At 39.0% G+C, this 16,728-nt stretch overlaps 1 protein-coding gene across 2 annotated transcripts in view; it reads left to right on the top strand.

Moving 5' to 3' along the window:
* Positions 1 to 16,463, top strand: part of LOC132830966 (V-type proton ATPase 116 kDa subunit a 1) — a 63,317-nt gene extending 46,854 nt beyond the window's left edge. For both annotated transcript variants that reach the window (XM_060848931.1, XM_060848930.1), the window contains exon 21: positions 13,494 to 16,463. In XM_060848931.1, coding sequence (XP_060704914.1) covers positions 13,494 to 13,587 — 94 coding nt within the window. In that variant the 3' untranslated portion in view covers positions 13,588 to 16,463. The remainder of the gene's footprint in view (positions 1 to 13,493) is intronic.
* The last annotated feature ends 265 nt before the right edge of the window (positions 16,464 to 16,728 follow it).

Below are 16,728 nucleotides of genomic sequence, written 5' to 3'. Positions count from 1 at the left end.
CTCATTATAGTGATAGGCTTTAAAATGGTCATGTTGAATGGTGGATCAGGCTTTTGAGTCAAATAACCTCCTTTTATCATTGATAATTTCATCTTATGTTTGCTCCCAACCTCCTATGTTTCTTCTCATTTGAATCATGATGACGTTCAGATCTGTGGGACTGCCCCTGTCAGGATACATCGTGTATGTGACTCTTTTCAGTGGGACCTTAGTATCAGCTGAAGGATTGATCCATGGGACTGTCAGGGTTGAGCCTTATACCACTAGATGTTCACAGATCAGGCATAAGAGGAGGCGACTATGTTGTACGAATCAGTCATTTTTATAATGATGAATACAGAGTACATAATTATTTTTAAAATATTAACTTAGCATATATTTGAATAAGTAACTTTTTTAAATCAGTTATTGGATTAAGTTGTTTGCTCTTGTAAAGCAAATGCAAAGACTCAAATGATTGCCTTTGTGCCATAAAGTTCTGAACATCTCCAGCAGGAAAATTATTGGCTGTTAGAACAAGTGGAAGCTCTGACCATTTTCTTCTCTGCTTGGTTATGTTGTAGCCAGATCCAGCTGACCTGTTACACTGATGGTTTAGTACAGAACAGAATTTGAAAATGGAGATTTCTTCTGGTTTTGTATTTCTTACAATTTTGCACTTAATGCCTTGATAGTCCTTATACTTGGGTCTGAGGCAAACAAATTTTTCAGAATTTAGGGGCCTACAAAATAAGATCAATTAAACTGTTTTCTTCACATGCAGCCTGCAGCTGATAATGAGCTCTGTCAGGCCAGCCTGCCTTGTTCCACCATTACCAACTTCATTATTACAGCCAGATGGGGAAAATTTAAAGCAGCCTTTCACTTTACAGTTTTAATTATATACTGCAATGATAGAATTACAGTGGCAGAAACTTTCACAAACAGCTCTATTTGCTGAAGCTGCTTTATTGACTAGTCTCCCTTACAAGGAATGGATGGTAAAATTAATACTTTTGGATTATTTTTCCAAGATTAAATTATATTTCTTAAATAATTTTTAAAAAATTGCTCTAGTTCTTCCTGGGAACTGAACTGCAACTTTGAACTTCCTAGCACTTTTTAAAATTCAGTTCTGCAAGTACCTACTTGATGTGTGATGGGGAAAAGAATCTTGCAGTGTTTGCAGATTTTTTTTCCTTTCCCAAACTTGTCATTTTGTGCTTCAAACCTTTAGGGTGTGGCTATTCGGTTTAATTTGAGGTGTTAAATTTCACATGAAATACAAATGGAATATTAAAACATTGAATTAAGTGCTATACCTATTAGGCAAGACTGGAGGTTTTTTTCCCCTGCAAAAAGGCAACTGAGGAGTGACCCACTAGAAAAAATTTAATTGTAGAGAAGAGCAGAGCTTAAGGGGACTGAAATAAGTTAGTTACTAGGAAGTCAAATAGAGAATTCAAAGGAAACTTCTTTAACCGGTGAGAACATTGAATTCTCTATCATAAGAAATAGTCCGGATGCATTTGAGGGAAGTTAGGTAAGCAGATTAGAAAAGAGGAAATGGGAGGATTATGCTGTAAATTAGTAGATAAGGAAGGATTGGGGGTGGATTGAATGCATTAGAGGAAGTATGGACTGCTTTGATTGTGGATTTAAGGATAATTACTAGCCCAGGTTTAGTGCCCTTTCTCCTCTTCAAAATAGTGTCAGGTCCTTTATATTGATGTGGAAGGATAGACAGGGTTCCTGGTTAACGTTGCTTCTGAAAGAAGCTCCTCTGATAGAAGGACTGCACTGAGGTGTCCCTTTATTTTTGTGCTGAAGTCCTGAAATATGAAACAGATGTCATCAGGCAGGAATGCTACCATTTGTAATTTTATTTAGCGGATCTTTCCTATAACATACTGATGGCAATATTACAAATTGGTCTAGCTTTGAAAACACAGATTAAAGTAATCCAAATTTGTGTTTAGTTTTCTTTTTTATTTATTCATGACATGTGGGCATCGCTGTCCTGGGTAGCATTTATTGACCACCCTTAATTGCCCAGAGGACAGTTAAGAGTCAGCCACGTTGTTGTGGGTCTGGAGTCTCATGTAGGCCAGACCAGCTAAGGATAGCAATTTGCTTCCCAAAAGAGCATCAATGAATGAACAGCATGAGGTTTTACTGATAATGGTTTCATGGTCACCATTGAATTCTTAATTCCAAATATTAATTGAATTCGTATTCACCATCTGCCATGGCAGGGTTCCAACCTTGGAAGAGAACATTACCAGGTCTTTACCCCTGAGCTATCCCCCATCACCAACAAAACCCATTGGGAGTGTTCTCCATTCTTCCTTCCATATGGAGCAAAGGTGATTTTAGATTAATCACTGTTAATAGTTCCCAGCTATGCCTTTTACTTTCTCAGACAAAGCTAAACCTGGCAAGTTGAGCGCAGTTTCAAGATATTTTTCATTCTTGTGATATCCTGTTTTTAACTGATAGATTGAAGTGTGAATACTGAGATATACTATGTGTACAGTGGTGGTAATCCAGTTTAGAGAAGCTTTTGTGAATTGTCTAAAAAGGAACACCAATATTGGAAAGAGATCTTTAAGATGACCTTGAAACTTTTGAAGTTCCAATGTTTTATCTTGGAATAGTGACCCAGATATTATTCAGCAGTGAAACAACAGCATATGTTGTTGCTGAGCTCTGAGAAAGTTGTCCTCAAAGATCTAATGTTTAAACTAATGTAGCAAGGGTTTGGAAACCTGAATTGTAGTTCCAGTGTACAGGAGGTTAAGGGTAGTGAGGTCATGGATAGGTTTACAAAGTCACGTGAGGGGACTAGCAACCAGGATATTGGTTTGAAACGCGTGTACTTCAATGCCAGGATCATGTGGAATAAGGTGTGTGAAATTGCAGCATGAGTTGGTACTTCGGAATTCAGTGTTGTGGCCATTTCAGAGACATGGCAAGAGAAGGGACGGGAATGGTTGTTGCAGTTTCCGGGATTTAGATATTTCGGAAAGAATAGATATGATGGTTGAAAAGAGGGGTGGGGGATGGCATTGTTGATCAAGGGTAGTATGACCGCAGCTGAAAGAACATTTGAGGACTCATCCACTGAGGTAGTTTGGGCTGAAGTTAGAAACAGGAAAGGAGAGGTCACCCCATTGACAGTCTTGTATCGACCTCCAAATTGTTCCAGGGATGTAGCGGAAAGGATAGCAAAGATGATTCTTGATAGGAGCAAGAGTAACAGGATAGTTGTTGTGGGGGACTTTAACTTCTCCAATATTGACTGGGAATACATCAAGTAGTTTAGATGGATTTTTTTTTTTGTTCAATGTGTGCAGGTTTTTCGGAGTTAGCAGGAGGGCTTTCTACAGTATATTGACAGGCCAATAAGGGGCGATCCCATATTGGATTTGGTACTGGGGAATGAACCCAGCCAACTGTTAGATTTGGAGGTAGATGAGCACTTTGACGATAGTGACCATAATTTGGTTAAGTTTGCTATAGCAATGTGCAGGGATAGGTTATACCGCACGGAAAGAGGGAGTAAAGCAATTATGATGCAATTAGGCAAGATTTAAAATGGAGAAGGAAACTGCAGGAGGTGGACACACTTGAAATTTGGATCTCATTCAAGGAACACTACTGCGGGTTCTTGATAAGTATATACCTATCAGACAGGGAGGTAGTTGTTGAGAGAGGGAGCCATGCTTTACGAAAGAAGTTGAAGCTCTTGTCAAAAGGAAGAAGGGGGCTTATGTGAGGATGAGGTGTGAAGGCTCAGATAGGGGGCTTAAGAGTTATAAGTTAACCAGAAAAGATCTAAAGAGGGCTAATAAGAGCCAGGAGGGGACATGAGAAGCTGTTGGCAGATAAGATCAAGGAAAACCCTAAGGCCTTCTAGAGGTATATCAGGAATAAAAGAATGACTAAAATAAGAATAGGGCCAATCGAAAATAGCGGAAAGTTGTGTGTGGAATCTGAGGACATAAGTGAAGCGCTGATGAATACTTTTCGTCAGTATTCACTTTGGAAAAGGGCAATGTCAGTGAGAATACAGAGATACAGGCGACAAAATTAGCTGGGATTGAGGTTGACCAGGAGGTTTTAGCAAATTTGGAAGAAATGAAAATAGATATGACCCCGGAGCAGCATGGGATTTATCCTCTGATTCTCTGGGGAGCCAGGGAGGTGATTTCAGAGCATAAAAGCAAATTACTGCGGATGTTGGAATCTGAAACCAAAAGAGAAAATGCTGGAAAATCTCAGCAGGTCTGGCAGCATCTGTAAGGAGAGAAAAGAGCTGACGTTTCGAGTCTGACTAACCCTTTGTCAAAGCATTTAGCTTAGATCTTTGTCATCATTGTCGATAGAAATTGTGCCAGAGGACTGGGTGGATAACAAATGTTCTTCCCTTGTTTAAGAAGGGGAGTTGGGACAACCCTGGTAATTAATAGGCCAGTGAGCCTTACTTCAGTTGTGGGTAAGGTGCTGAAAAGGTTATAAGAGAGGATTTATTATCATCTGGAAAGGAATAATTTGATTAGGGATAGTCAACATGGTTTTGTGAAGGGTAACTCACTAACTTTATTGAGTTCTTTGAGAAGGTGACCAAACAGGTGGATGAAAGTTGATGTGTTGTATATGAACTTCAATAGAGAATAGGTGCAGGAGTAGGCCATTCTGCCCTTCGAGCCTGCACCGCCATTCAATATGATCATGGCTGATCATCCTTGATCAATATCCTGTTCCTGCTTTATCTCCATAACCTTTGATTCCACTATCCTTGAGAGCTCTGTCCAACTCTTAAATGAATCCAGAGACTGGGCCTCCACTGCCCATAGGGGCAGAGCATTCCACACAGCCACCACTCTCTGGGTGAAGACGTTTCTCCTCATCTGTCCTAAATGGTCTACCCTGTATTTTTAAGCTGTGTCCTCTCGTTCGGCACCCTCCTATAAGCAGAAACATGTTTCCTGCCTCCAGAGTGTCCAATCCTTTAATAATCTTATGTCTTGATCAGATCCCCTCTCAGTCTTCTAAACTTAAGGGTATACAAGCCCAGTCGTTCAAGTCTTTCAGCGTAAAGTAGTCCCGCCATTCCAGGAATTGACCTCGTGCACCTACGCTGCACTCCCTCAATAGCCAGAATGTCTTTCCTCAAATTTGGAGACCAAATCTGCACACAATACTCCAGGTGTGGTCTCACCAGGGGCCTGTACAGCTGCAGAAGACCCTCTTTGCTTCTATACTCAATCCCTCTTGTTATGAAGGCCAGCATGCTGTTAGCCTTCTAGACTACCTGCTGTACCTGCATGCTTACCTTCATTGACTGGTGTACAAGAACACCCAGATCTCTTTGTACTGCCCCTTTACCTAAATTGATTCCATTTAGGTAGTAATCTGCCTTCCTGTTCTTGCCGCCAAAGTGGATAACCATACATTTATCCACATTAAACTGCATCTGACCACTCACCTAACCTGTCCAGGTCACCCTGCCACCCAGCTTAGTATTATCTGCAAATTTGCTAATGTTATTACTAATACCATCTTCTATATCATAAATATATGTTGTAAAAAACTGCGGTCCCAGCACTGATCCCTGCGGTACCCCACTAGTCACTGCCTGCCATTCCAAATTGAGCCATTTATCACTACTTTGTTTCCTATCAGCCAACCAACTTTCAATCCAAATTAGTACTTTGCCCCCAATACCATGCGCCTTAATTTTGCTCACTAACCTCCTATGTGGGACTTTATCAAAGGCTGTCTGAATGTCCAGGTACACTACATCTTCTGGATCTCCCTCGTTCATCTTCAGAGTTACATCCTCAAAAAATTCCAGAACATTAGTCAAGCATGATTTCCACTTCATAAATCCATACTGACTCTGACCTATCCTGTTACTACTATCCAGATGTGTCGTAATTTCATCCTTTATAATAGACTCCAGCATCTTTCCCACCACTGAGGTCAGACTAACTGGTCTATAATTTCTTGCTTTCTCTCTCCCACCTTTCTTAAAAAGTGGTACAACATTAGCCACCCTCCAATCTGCAGGAACTGATCCCAAATCTATCGAACTCTGGAAAATAATCACCAACACATCCACGATTTCTCGAGCCACCTCCTTCAGTACCCTGGGATGTAGACCATCAGGTCCCGGGGACTTATCAACCTTCAGATCTAACAGTCTCTCCAACACCAATTCCTGGCAAATATGAATTTCCTTAATTTCAGGTCCTTCAGCCACTGTTACCTCAGGGAGATTGCTTGTGTTGTCCCCAGTGAACACAGATCTGAAGTACCAATTCAATTCTTCTGCCATTTCTTTGTTCCCTGTAATATATTCCCCTGTTTCTGTCTTCAAGGGCCCAAATTTAGTCTTAACCATTTTTTTGCCTTTCACATACCTAAAAAAGCTTTTACTATCCTCCTTTATATTTTTGGCTAGTTTACCTTCATACCTCATTTTTCCTCTGCGTATTTCCTCCTTAGTAATCCTCTGTTGTTCTTTAAAAGCTTCCCAGTCCTCCGTTTTCCCACTTATCTTTGCTGTTATACTTTTTCCTCTTTTAACTTTATATGTTTCTTAACTTTGCTAGTCAGCCATGGCCATCCATGCCTCCTCCTAGGATCTTTCTTCCTTTTTGGAATGAACTGATCCTGCATCTTCTGCATTACACACAGAAATATCTGCTATTGTTCCTCCACTGTCATCCCTGCTAAGGTATTGCACCAATAAACGTTGGCCAGCTCCTCCCTCATAGCTCCATAGTTCCCTTTATTCAACAGAAATATTGTCACTTCCGATTGTACTCCCTCCCTCTCAAATTGCAGATTGAAGCTTATTGTATTATGGTCACTACTTCCCAATGGCTCCTTCACTTCGAGGTCCCTGATCAATTCTGGTTCGTTGCACAATACCAGATCCAGAGTTGCCTTCTCCCTGGGAGGCTCCAGCACCAGATGTTCTAAGAATCAGTCAGGCATTTGATAAGGTTCCATGCATGGTGCAGGCTATTGCATAGAATATGGAGATTCAGGGTTGAAGGTGATTTAATGGTTTGGATTAGAAATTGACTAGCTGAAAGAAGACAGGGGGTGTTGGCTGATGGGATATATTCTTCCTGGAGCTCAGTTACCAGTAGTGTGCCGCAAGGATCTGTTTTGGGGCCACTGCTTTTTGTCATTTTTATGAATGATATGGATGTGGACGTAGAAGGATGGGTTAGTAAATTTGCGGATGACGCTAAGGTAGGCAGAGTTGTAGATAGTGCCGAAGGATGTTGTGGGTCACAGAGGTAAGATGTAGAGCTGGGCTGAGAAGTGGCAGATGGAGTTTAATGGGAAACGTGAGGTATTTTACTTCGGAAGAAGTAACAGAAAGCAGTAAAATTCTTAGCAGTGTAGATGAACAGAGAGACATTGATATCCTCGTATATAAATCCCTGAAAGTTGCCACCCAGCTTGATAGGGTTGTTAAGAAGGCATAAGGTGTGTTAGCTTTTATTAGTAGAGGGATTGAATTTCGGAGTCATGAGGTCATGCAGCAGCTGTACAAAACTCTGGTGCGACCGCATTTGGAGTATTGTGTACAGTTCTGGTGACTGCATGAAAGGAAGCATGTGAAAGCTTTGGAAAGGGTCCAGAGGAAATGTACTAGGATGTTGCCTGGCATGAAAGGAAGGTCTTATGAGGAAAAGCTGAGGTAACCGTTTTTGTTGGAGAGAAGGAGGTTGTGAGATGACTTAATTGAGATGTTTAAGTTAATCAGAGGATTAGATAGAGTGGACAGTGAAAGGCTTTATCCTCAGATGATGAAGGCAAATGTGAGGGGACATAGCTTTAAATTGAGGGGTGATAGATTTAGGATTGATTAGGGGTAGTTTCTTCACTCAGTGTTAGGGGCATGGAATGGCTTGCCTGCAACAGTTTTAGATTTGCTGACATTAAGGGCATTTAATGGGTATTGGACATACATATGGATAATAATGGAATGGTGTAGGTTAGATGGGCATCAGATTATTTTCACAGGTCGGCGCAACATCAATGGCTGAAGGGCCTGTACTGCGCAGTTATGTTCTAATGATTGTGAGACACAGAGGTTTTGATGTACACTTAATCTGGTGCCAGTCTGAGGTACCCACACCCAATCAGCAGCAATTTTGTATTCAGGCAAGTTAAATAGCCAATCACGTTGAAATATTCTCTCTGATGGAAAGCCATGATGCAAAATGAACTGAATTTTTTGCTTAATGAAATTTCAGAGCTGTAATTCTAAATTACAAGTGAAGATGAGGTTGAAGTTTTGTCAAACAATGCTTATTATTTTGGACTGAATGTTTTTCAAAGTGCAGAATTGTAAATTTCTTCAATAGAAAACCTAATTTTACAAAGCCAATGAGGCTGTTCTTTCTGAGGAACTTGTGTGTTAATACAGTCAAAACCAGGTCAAACAGTACAGTTATTTCAACAGTTTTCTGAGCAAAGCTATCCACATATAATTTCAGTTAGTTCAGTGATTTGTTTGTTTGCGGATTTGGGGAAATTTGACAATGCATCCCAGGGGAAGTGAGAAATCGCTCTCTCAGACAGCAACTTCTGGATCTCTTGAACTACCAATGCTTGGACTCCTGAAATTGACTCTTCCTTCTCATAAAATTATACAGTACAGAAGAGGCGTTTCAGTCCATCATCTCTGCACTGCCAAAAATAAACTAAATCTACACTAGTCCCACTTCCCAGCATAGGTCCATAGCTTTGAATATCATGATGCTTCAAATGCTCAACCTGGTACCTTTTTGAAAGGTTATGAGCTTACCAGCCTCAACTACCCTCTCGAGCAGTATATTCCAGAATCTTAACACACTGAGTGAAAACGGTTTTCCTCAAGTTCCCTCTCTATATGGACTGTTGATCATCATTGCTATTGCAAACTCCAGACCATTTTGAATGCTTTCCTAACTTAACTGGTGCAAAAGTGTTGCTGGTCAAAGCACAGCAGGTTAGGCAGCATCTCAGGAATAGAGAATTCGACGTTTCGAGCATAAGCCCTTCATCAGGAATGATGAAGAACTGGAACAAAATATTTTGTTACCCTTTCAGGAGTTGCATGCTGCAGAAAGTGTTGACAGCTAACTATTTAAAATAAGCAGTGCCAATACATTTTAAAGCAGTAAATAAACTAGTTTGAAATGGGAGCAATATAAACGAAGCCGGATAGTTAGATTTAATTAGTGTAATATGATGTCATAGTCTTGGTAAGAAGCACTTAAATCCCAGTAATGCCACTGAGCTTGGCAAAAATGTGTTCCTTTATCAGTATCTAATTGCAAAACGAAGGTTACAAAATAGAGACTAGACTTCCAGTGTGATTTGCCAAGCTTTAAAATAGTGTTTGTATTTTAAACCTTTCAACAACAAATGTAATGTTGGAAGCGATAGTTGAGCTCAGTTATTTTAGACTATAACCTGAGTCGAGTATATCCTAGGCACATTTTCGAAGCCTAGATAATCTTGTGGATAGAGCATTTTAGTTGCATTATTACTTTTGGAAGTATTCTGTAATTGTCTTTAATGTCACCGGTGATTATTCAGGTAACTCATTCCGTGAAGTATGTTTAGCTTTTCTCATACGTTTTGTTTGCTGCTTCGACGCCTCAGTTCAATCTAGTTGAAGCAGTTACAATCTGTGCTAATTCTCTCCGAAACTAATGATTGACAGTATCCATTGGTAGCAAGCAACAAAAATATTACAAGAACGTTAAGAATGATAGCGAATCACCCTTTTAAACTGATCCGTGGCATGATCTATATTAGGATTAGAATCCCTACAGTATGGAAACAGGCCATTCACTCCAACAAGTCCACACTGACTCTCCGAAGAGAGAGACCCAAACCTATTCAACTTCCCCACCCCCGTGTGACAACAACGGCCACGGCACCTATCCTACATTCTTGAACACTATGGGGCAATTCAGCATGGCCAATCCACCTGTACACCTTTGGACTGTGGGAAGAAACTGGCACACCCAGCGGAAACTCAAACAGACACAGGGAGAACGTGCAAACTCCAAACAGACAGTTGCTCGAGGTTAAAATTGAACCCAGGTCCCTTGACGTTGTGAGGCAGCAGAATTAACCACTGAGCCACTGTGCTGACCTTTCGAATTATGCCTGTCCTCATGATCAAAGAAACATTCAGTGACTAAATGTTTTTAAAAATCTGAAATGTCAGATACCATTGTAGTGTTCCCATTGCATTTAAATGTTAACTTATTTTAGTCTGATATATTGTTTCATTAATTTTCTCAGTTCTGTCTACTGGGCTATTTTACTGTTGCCCCCTATTTGCTTCAGCATTTTGGAACAGACTATACTCCCAATTCTCTGGCTTCCAAATTGAACACTGACCTTGTGGATTAATGATACAACTGAGGCCACATCAGCTGACCATTGCATTTTTCATATGTGAAATAGAAGACTCCAGATTAATTTGTTTATTTTCTGTACTGTGATTTCTATAGTTAACTAAAGGTACAGCATAACTTAACTTTTCATTTTCTGTTAATTTTTTGCCTTATTACAGTGAGCTTTTAACTGGTGACCTTTTGCACTGAACAATGCTGAGTAGTCATAAGATATGTTGGTAGAGTTCGTAAAATTTCAGTAAACATTTCAAAATGATTTATTTTTGCTGCACCCTTGCATTTTGGTAGTTGGAATAGCCATGATCCATTTAAAGTATATTCTCTCCTGTTTGTTTCAGTCAGGTGGATAGAAACCATTATATCCCAGAGATTTGTCTATCCCAGTAGCACTCTTTTCTGACACCATTTATTTTCTTTCTTGGAAGACTTAATATAAGTTTCTCCCTTTGACCTAGCGCCTGTTCTACCACTGATTTTGTTTTCATGCGTCATTCTTAATAACTGAGGGTATTCATTTAGCAAGGCTATCAATTCCTTTTCTGTTATGATCTTGCTTCCTTTTTTAATAGGCTTACATACCTACAATATGTAGGGGATATATTGGGTTAGTGTTAACTAGAAAACTCAGGACTTAAGTACAAAATCTTGACTGCCATTTCAGTACCTGTGTGCTGAATTGTTAAATGTAATAGAATGTCTCACGTTTTAAGCTGACGGGTTATATGCAAATTGATTATTTTTGAATGTAGCTGGAAAGTTCATTTTCAGATGTTTCGACCCCATACTAGTTAACATCATCAGTGAGTCTAAGGATGAAGTCGGAGGCTCACTGATGTTACCTAGTATGGTGACAAAACATCGAAAAATGAAGCTTCCACCTCAATGAGCAAACCTACATCCAGAGCCTTAACCTGAGCGACAAATCTTCTCAAAACTCGCTAACTATTATTTTTGTCTACTTACTATTTGCCCTTTTTAAGAAAAAAACATTAATTCATTGGATGTACTAAGATGCTTTATAAATTCACTTTTTGAGTAGGTAGCATTTCAGAATAATTTTAATGTACACTTACTTTCTAGTGAGAGCAAACATTCTAGAGCTAAGTGTACTAGTTAAAGTACTAAATGTGTTTTGCATCAAAACTATCCTATTGAGAAGAGTATGATTGAACATTGTGGACAGTTAGTAGGAATTGACCTATCTTGGCAGCACACTTGATTCATGGCCCGTACAGTGCTGTGCACATGTTTTGGCTGGTGAGCAGATTTCATCATATGTAGCTTTTAGAAAAGATGGGTATGTTATTGGACCAACTGGATATCCATAAAGCTTCCAATAATCCAGAGTGTCTTGGAATGCTTCATGTCTTTCCAGAGAAATGCAACATCTATAAAAGAATAAATTTGTCTGTAAACAGATTTGTTTTTTGCTAAAATAACACACAACTCCCCAATATGTATGAGATTTTCTCTTCCTTGTATACAATATTGTATCATACTTTTTGAATAAGTATAAGCATGAAATTCCTGTAGCCATTTGACCTCGATCGAAACTGTTTGCAGAAGTTGAAAACTAGATGATATCATGATTTGGAGATGCCGGTCTTGAACTGGGGTATACAAAGTTAAAAATCACTCAACACCAGGTTATAATCCAATAGGTTTAATTGGAAGCACACTAGGTTTTGGAGCGACACTCCTTCATCAGGTGATTGTGGAGGGCTCAATCGTAACACAGAATTTATAGCAAAAATTTGCAGTGTGATGTAACTGCAATGATACAGTTGATTGTCTGTTAAGCCTTTCATCTGTTAGAATACAGTGATAGTTTCACTTCTTTCTTGTGTAAATCACAAAACCCTTTTTTTTAAGTTGCATTCTGGGGGTAGCTGTTAACAATGGTGATAGCTAGACAGTATGTTGAAGGTGTTAGCCCCCTGTGTTCTCTGTCTATGACCTGCTGTTTAGGTTGATTTTAATCCAAAAAGTGAGATAAGAGTTTTACATAACTTCATGCAGTTTTTGAGCTCAGAGTTCTACATGAATGTATGCAGTTTTTGAGAAAAGTGCAATGTAACTCTGCAAGTACAAATTCACCCCACAAAATATATGTGTACATGTGGGTCTTTGTGTCTGTGTGTGTGTGTCTGTCTGGGATGGGGGTTGTGAGTGTGAGAAAATGTGTGTAGTGAGTGCAGAGTTCTGTGAGGGTGCGTCTGTGTCTGTGTGTGTGTGTGTGTGTGTGTGTGTGTGTGTGTGTGTGTGTGTGTGGTGCAATGGTGATCACCTGTAATGTGACATGAACCCAAGGTCCTGGTTGAGGCCCTCCCTATGGGTACCGAACTTAGCAATCATCAGATAGCTAAGATATTCCTACACACACACACACGGGCACACACACACACTGACGCGCACACAGACACCCCCACACACCCTTATAGACACACACACTCCCACACTCTCACATGCACCCCCTTACAGACACTCTGCACTCACTACACACATTCACTCACTCTCACGCTTTGACACACTCTCAATCCCCACCACGGACACACGGACACCCACACACTCTCTCACTCAAATTAAGGGTAATTGTGTGGGTAATTGTACAACAGCTCTGATGTTCCGTTACCTCTAAATTACGTTGTGTCTAATAGTTTACCTTACTCACCTGATACTCCACTGCTGTTTCAACTGAGGTATCAGCTGGAATTTGAGATTGTTCTTTTAAATTTGCATATTGGATCTCCCACAGAACAACTACAGTCACTGTTGTATTTGAAGTCATGGTCTATGTTGTGCTACATGGACAGCACAGCATATTGGGCAAATGTGAGGACTGCAGAAGCTGGAACCAGAGTCTTGGTTAGAGTAGTGCTGGAAAAGCAGTGCAGGTCAGGCAGCATCCGATGCTGCCTGACCTGTGCTTTTCCAACACCACTCTAACCCAGCACAGTATATTGGTAAAGCAGTGCTGTGTGGCTAATTGTGATTATAAATTGATTTTTTTTCAGCCATAATACTATTATCTGTGGATAATTAACCAATATGTTTTTGATTTCACAGGGTTGAGTTCCAAACTAAATTCTACTCTGGTTCTGGTTACAAATTTGTTCCCTTCTCCTTTGAAAGCATACTTGAAGGAAAGTTTGAAGAGTAGAACCGACGGTGTATTACGTTTCAAGATCTGTCTGCTTGTGGTTTGTAAATGTATGGTTTGTGATGTGCATTTAGATCATGTAATTTATGCCCTTTGTATCCTAATGCAATGTTGTAGCTGATGTTGTTGTTACTTTTCTGCATGCACTGAAACCAAATGTTTTCCTTGTGTGAATCAATGCAGTTATGAAGTGTGACTATTGCATTGAACTGAATTTGTCCCACTCAATGTTCACGTAATGATTTCTTGCAGTGTAATTGTACTTTGGTAAACACATTCATATAGATAAGCTGTTCACTTTGTGTCTTGGAAAGGCTGGGACTAATCTGACAGTATTGCAGTATTATACCTCCTAGTAATTCTATACAATGTGGGATAAGACTTGTAACTAGCTACAGATTTATTTATTTAACTTTGTGGGAAGTGAAGGGCAAGATGTACTTCAGGGAAAAGATAGGTGGGCATTAGAATACAGCATTTCGAATGTATTCTTGACCACCAAATATTAAAAACACTATGATGTGTAACTTATGATTCATTGTAGGAGGCATGACCATCTGTGGCCACTATCAGGGTGAAGGTTCGGTGTGTAAAGCACTACAATGTATGGAAATGTATTAATTTGATGACAAAGTGACTTCACTTGTTGCTAAACTTCAGAGGAAGGCTTTTCTGAAACTGTGTTCGTGATGCCACCTTTAGCAACCAGAGTTAATCATCTTGCAATGTAAAGAAAGTCTAAAATGACCCCTAAATCACTTCAGCAACATTGTATCAGGAGGAGAATTGTTCTGGTTGCTGTGCAGTTTCACTTATTTATGTTTTTTTTCCTCCCCTCTGGTTCAGTTGGAAATATTAATCAATTTGAACTGTACACTTTAGATCGGCATCTCAGTTACTTGACTGAACAAACTTCCCATATCTTCCCCACAACCCAAGTGACAGATTTTTAATTCTGGCCGCAACCACTTTTGTCCTGTCATTAAGGTTTCAACTTCATATCACCTCGGTTTAAAGGGAGCATTTGGAGTACAGAGGGGAGAAAGTGGAACATTCTGTTGATTTGGATAAAGTTTTAATCCATTTGTGGTGGCTGATTGAGATCTTGGTAATTCTTGGATGCCTAAAAATATAAAAATTAACTGTTATCTGGTTCAGTTATGGAATTTTACAAGACAATCATACCGGTTGCAGCAAACTAGTTACCCCGCCCCCTTACATTGTGCAGGTGAGCTGAATACCATCAATGAAAAGCTATTCCTCTTGGTGTTGGTATTAGCCCAAAGCTATCTTTGTATCTCCAGGTTTCCAAGAAAATATCAAGTTGAAATCTTCATACTGATTTTTTTTTATTATTGCACGCATTGGGCTCTTGAACATGTTGAACATAGCATATCCAATTCAAGGTTCCGTAAATGGTACGCCTTTGATTTCTAAAATGATTAACTCGGCTGCATCTACAAAAAAATGGAGCAGTTTTATGCATCAGTTGAATAGATCTCTCATGATTAATGGCTTTTGTTGGCCCTTGGGTTATTTTTGTGAAATTGTAGCACCCTGTGTTAAGTTTCATATTTTTGGAATGACCAAATTAATGGACTCCTTTGGTTAAGAGTCATACAGGTTTAAGACTCTTCAGATATAAATCTGACATGTCCAATACAGCAGCTGTTTATAATTTATATTTGAATGTTATTTTTAGCGGATTAAAATAACATTATTTCCCTGCCAGTTCCTCTTACAGGTCTCTCGACACCATTTTTGGTTTGAATTCTATATTGTTGATGATCAATCTTCTTAATTTTAATTGAATTAATTATCTATTTCAAGATTTTGTAAATGAAATAACCCTTCTTAAACCTTAATGGTCATTGAATCCAGATTTGTCTTTCTATTTGGATCATAATTTGCATTATTGTCATGACTGTTAATTTAACTGAATGTTAACACAAGTTTCTCCCTGTACCTTTGTCTTTGGCATTTACTTTATGTAATGAAATTGGTATTGGGATGATATAGTTGTTGAATATTGGAAATTCTGTTCCAATAATTGTATTGCCATTGTAACTTGCATGGTATTCTCTTTATGTTGTGTACAAAATTCCATGGCCAAATTAAAGCTATGTGTCCTCATTGTTTTAATCAAATGATTTGCACTCAAAATATTTGCATATCTTGAAACATTTAGACGATTATAATCTCTTTCACTTTCTTGCTCTGCTGCAATATTTGCTTTTAGAATTAGATGCTACTCTAGTTTCTGATTATACTCTTTCATACAATGGATCAAGAAGCCCATTGATTAAAACTAGTAGTATATGCTTATGGGACTGCTTTGACCTGTTGCACAATGATCATGTTCCATGTCATTATGGTGTGGAGGAACGGATAGAAACAGCATTAAATAATATTGTAGTTATGCTTGTGTATATAGTGCTTTTTGTCAGGAGAAGTCAACCTTTGTACTTTTCAATATATTCTGTTCTGGGTGAAAAGAAATGACTATCTTGTTGATTACCCTGTCCTTCAACCAACCAACCAACCTGGACCCCTGACACCAAACTATCAATGTGTCAAACATCGTGCAAGCATTAAATTCCAACTTTAAAATGTCACATTAATTTTGTGTATGTACTTTCATAATGGCTGAGCCGCAACTAATGAATCCTCCCTGTCTGTTGATATTTGTTTGCTGTTGTGATTTCTTGTTTACATATTTTGACTGTTTACAGTTAGTGAATGTGTGCCCAACTGAAGCTGAAAGTTCTTTAGTCACCTTATTGTGATTATTTAGGAATTATTCCAATCTGTTGAAGCTTGTGCATAAGGTCAATGTATATTTGAACATAGAATAAAAACATAGTGGAATGTAAAAATGCTCATGGCCATTGAATTAATTTCTGACTTTTTGTTTTAGTCCTTTAGTATTCACTTGCAACTTGTCCTTTTTGGTCGCCTGACTTTCTGCTATCCCATTGTTGAACAAGTGATTTTGTTTTTATGTCAACAGTATATGAACTTGCTTGATGGCAATGTAATAACTAAATAGGTAACTCTTGGTGATAAATGTAAGACATCTAATTATAGATGAGGCAAGTAAAGATGTTCATTGTTCTTTGTAAGTTATCATCTTTTAACTAA

Source organism: Hemiscyllium ocellatum, chromosome 32 (genome assembly GCF_020745735.1).
Source record: "Hemiscyllium ocellatum isolate sHemOce1 chromosome 32, sHemOce1.pat.X.cur, whole genome shotgun sequence".
NCBI lineage: Eukaryota > Metazoa > Chordata > Chondrichthyes > Orectolobiformes > Hemiscylliidae > Hemiscyllium > Hemiscyllium ocellatum.
Note: the sequence above shows the minus strand (reverse complement) of the source record. Positions and strands in the feature narration are given on the sequence as shown.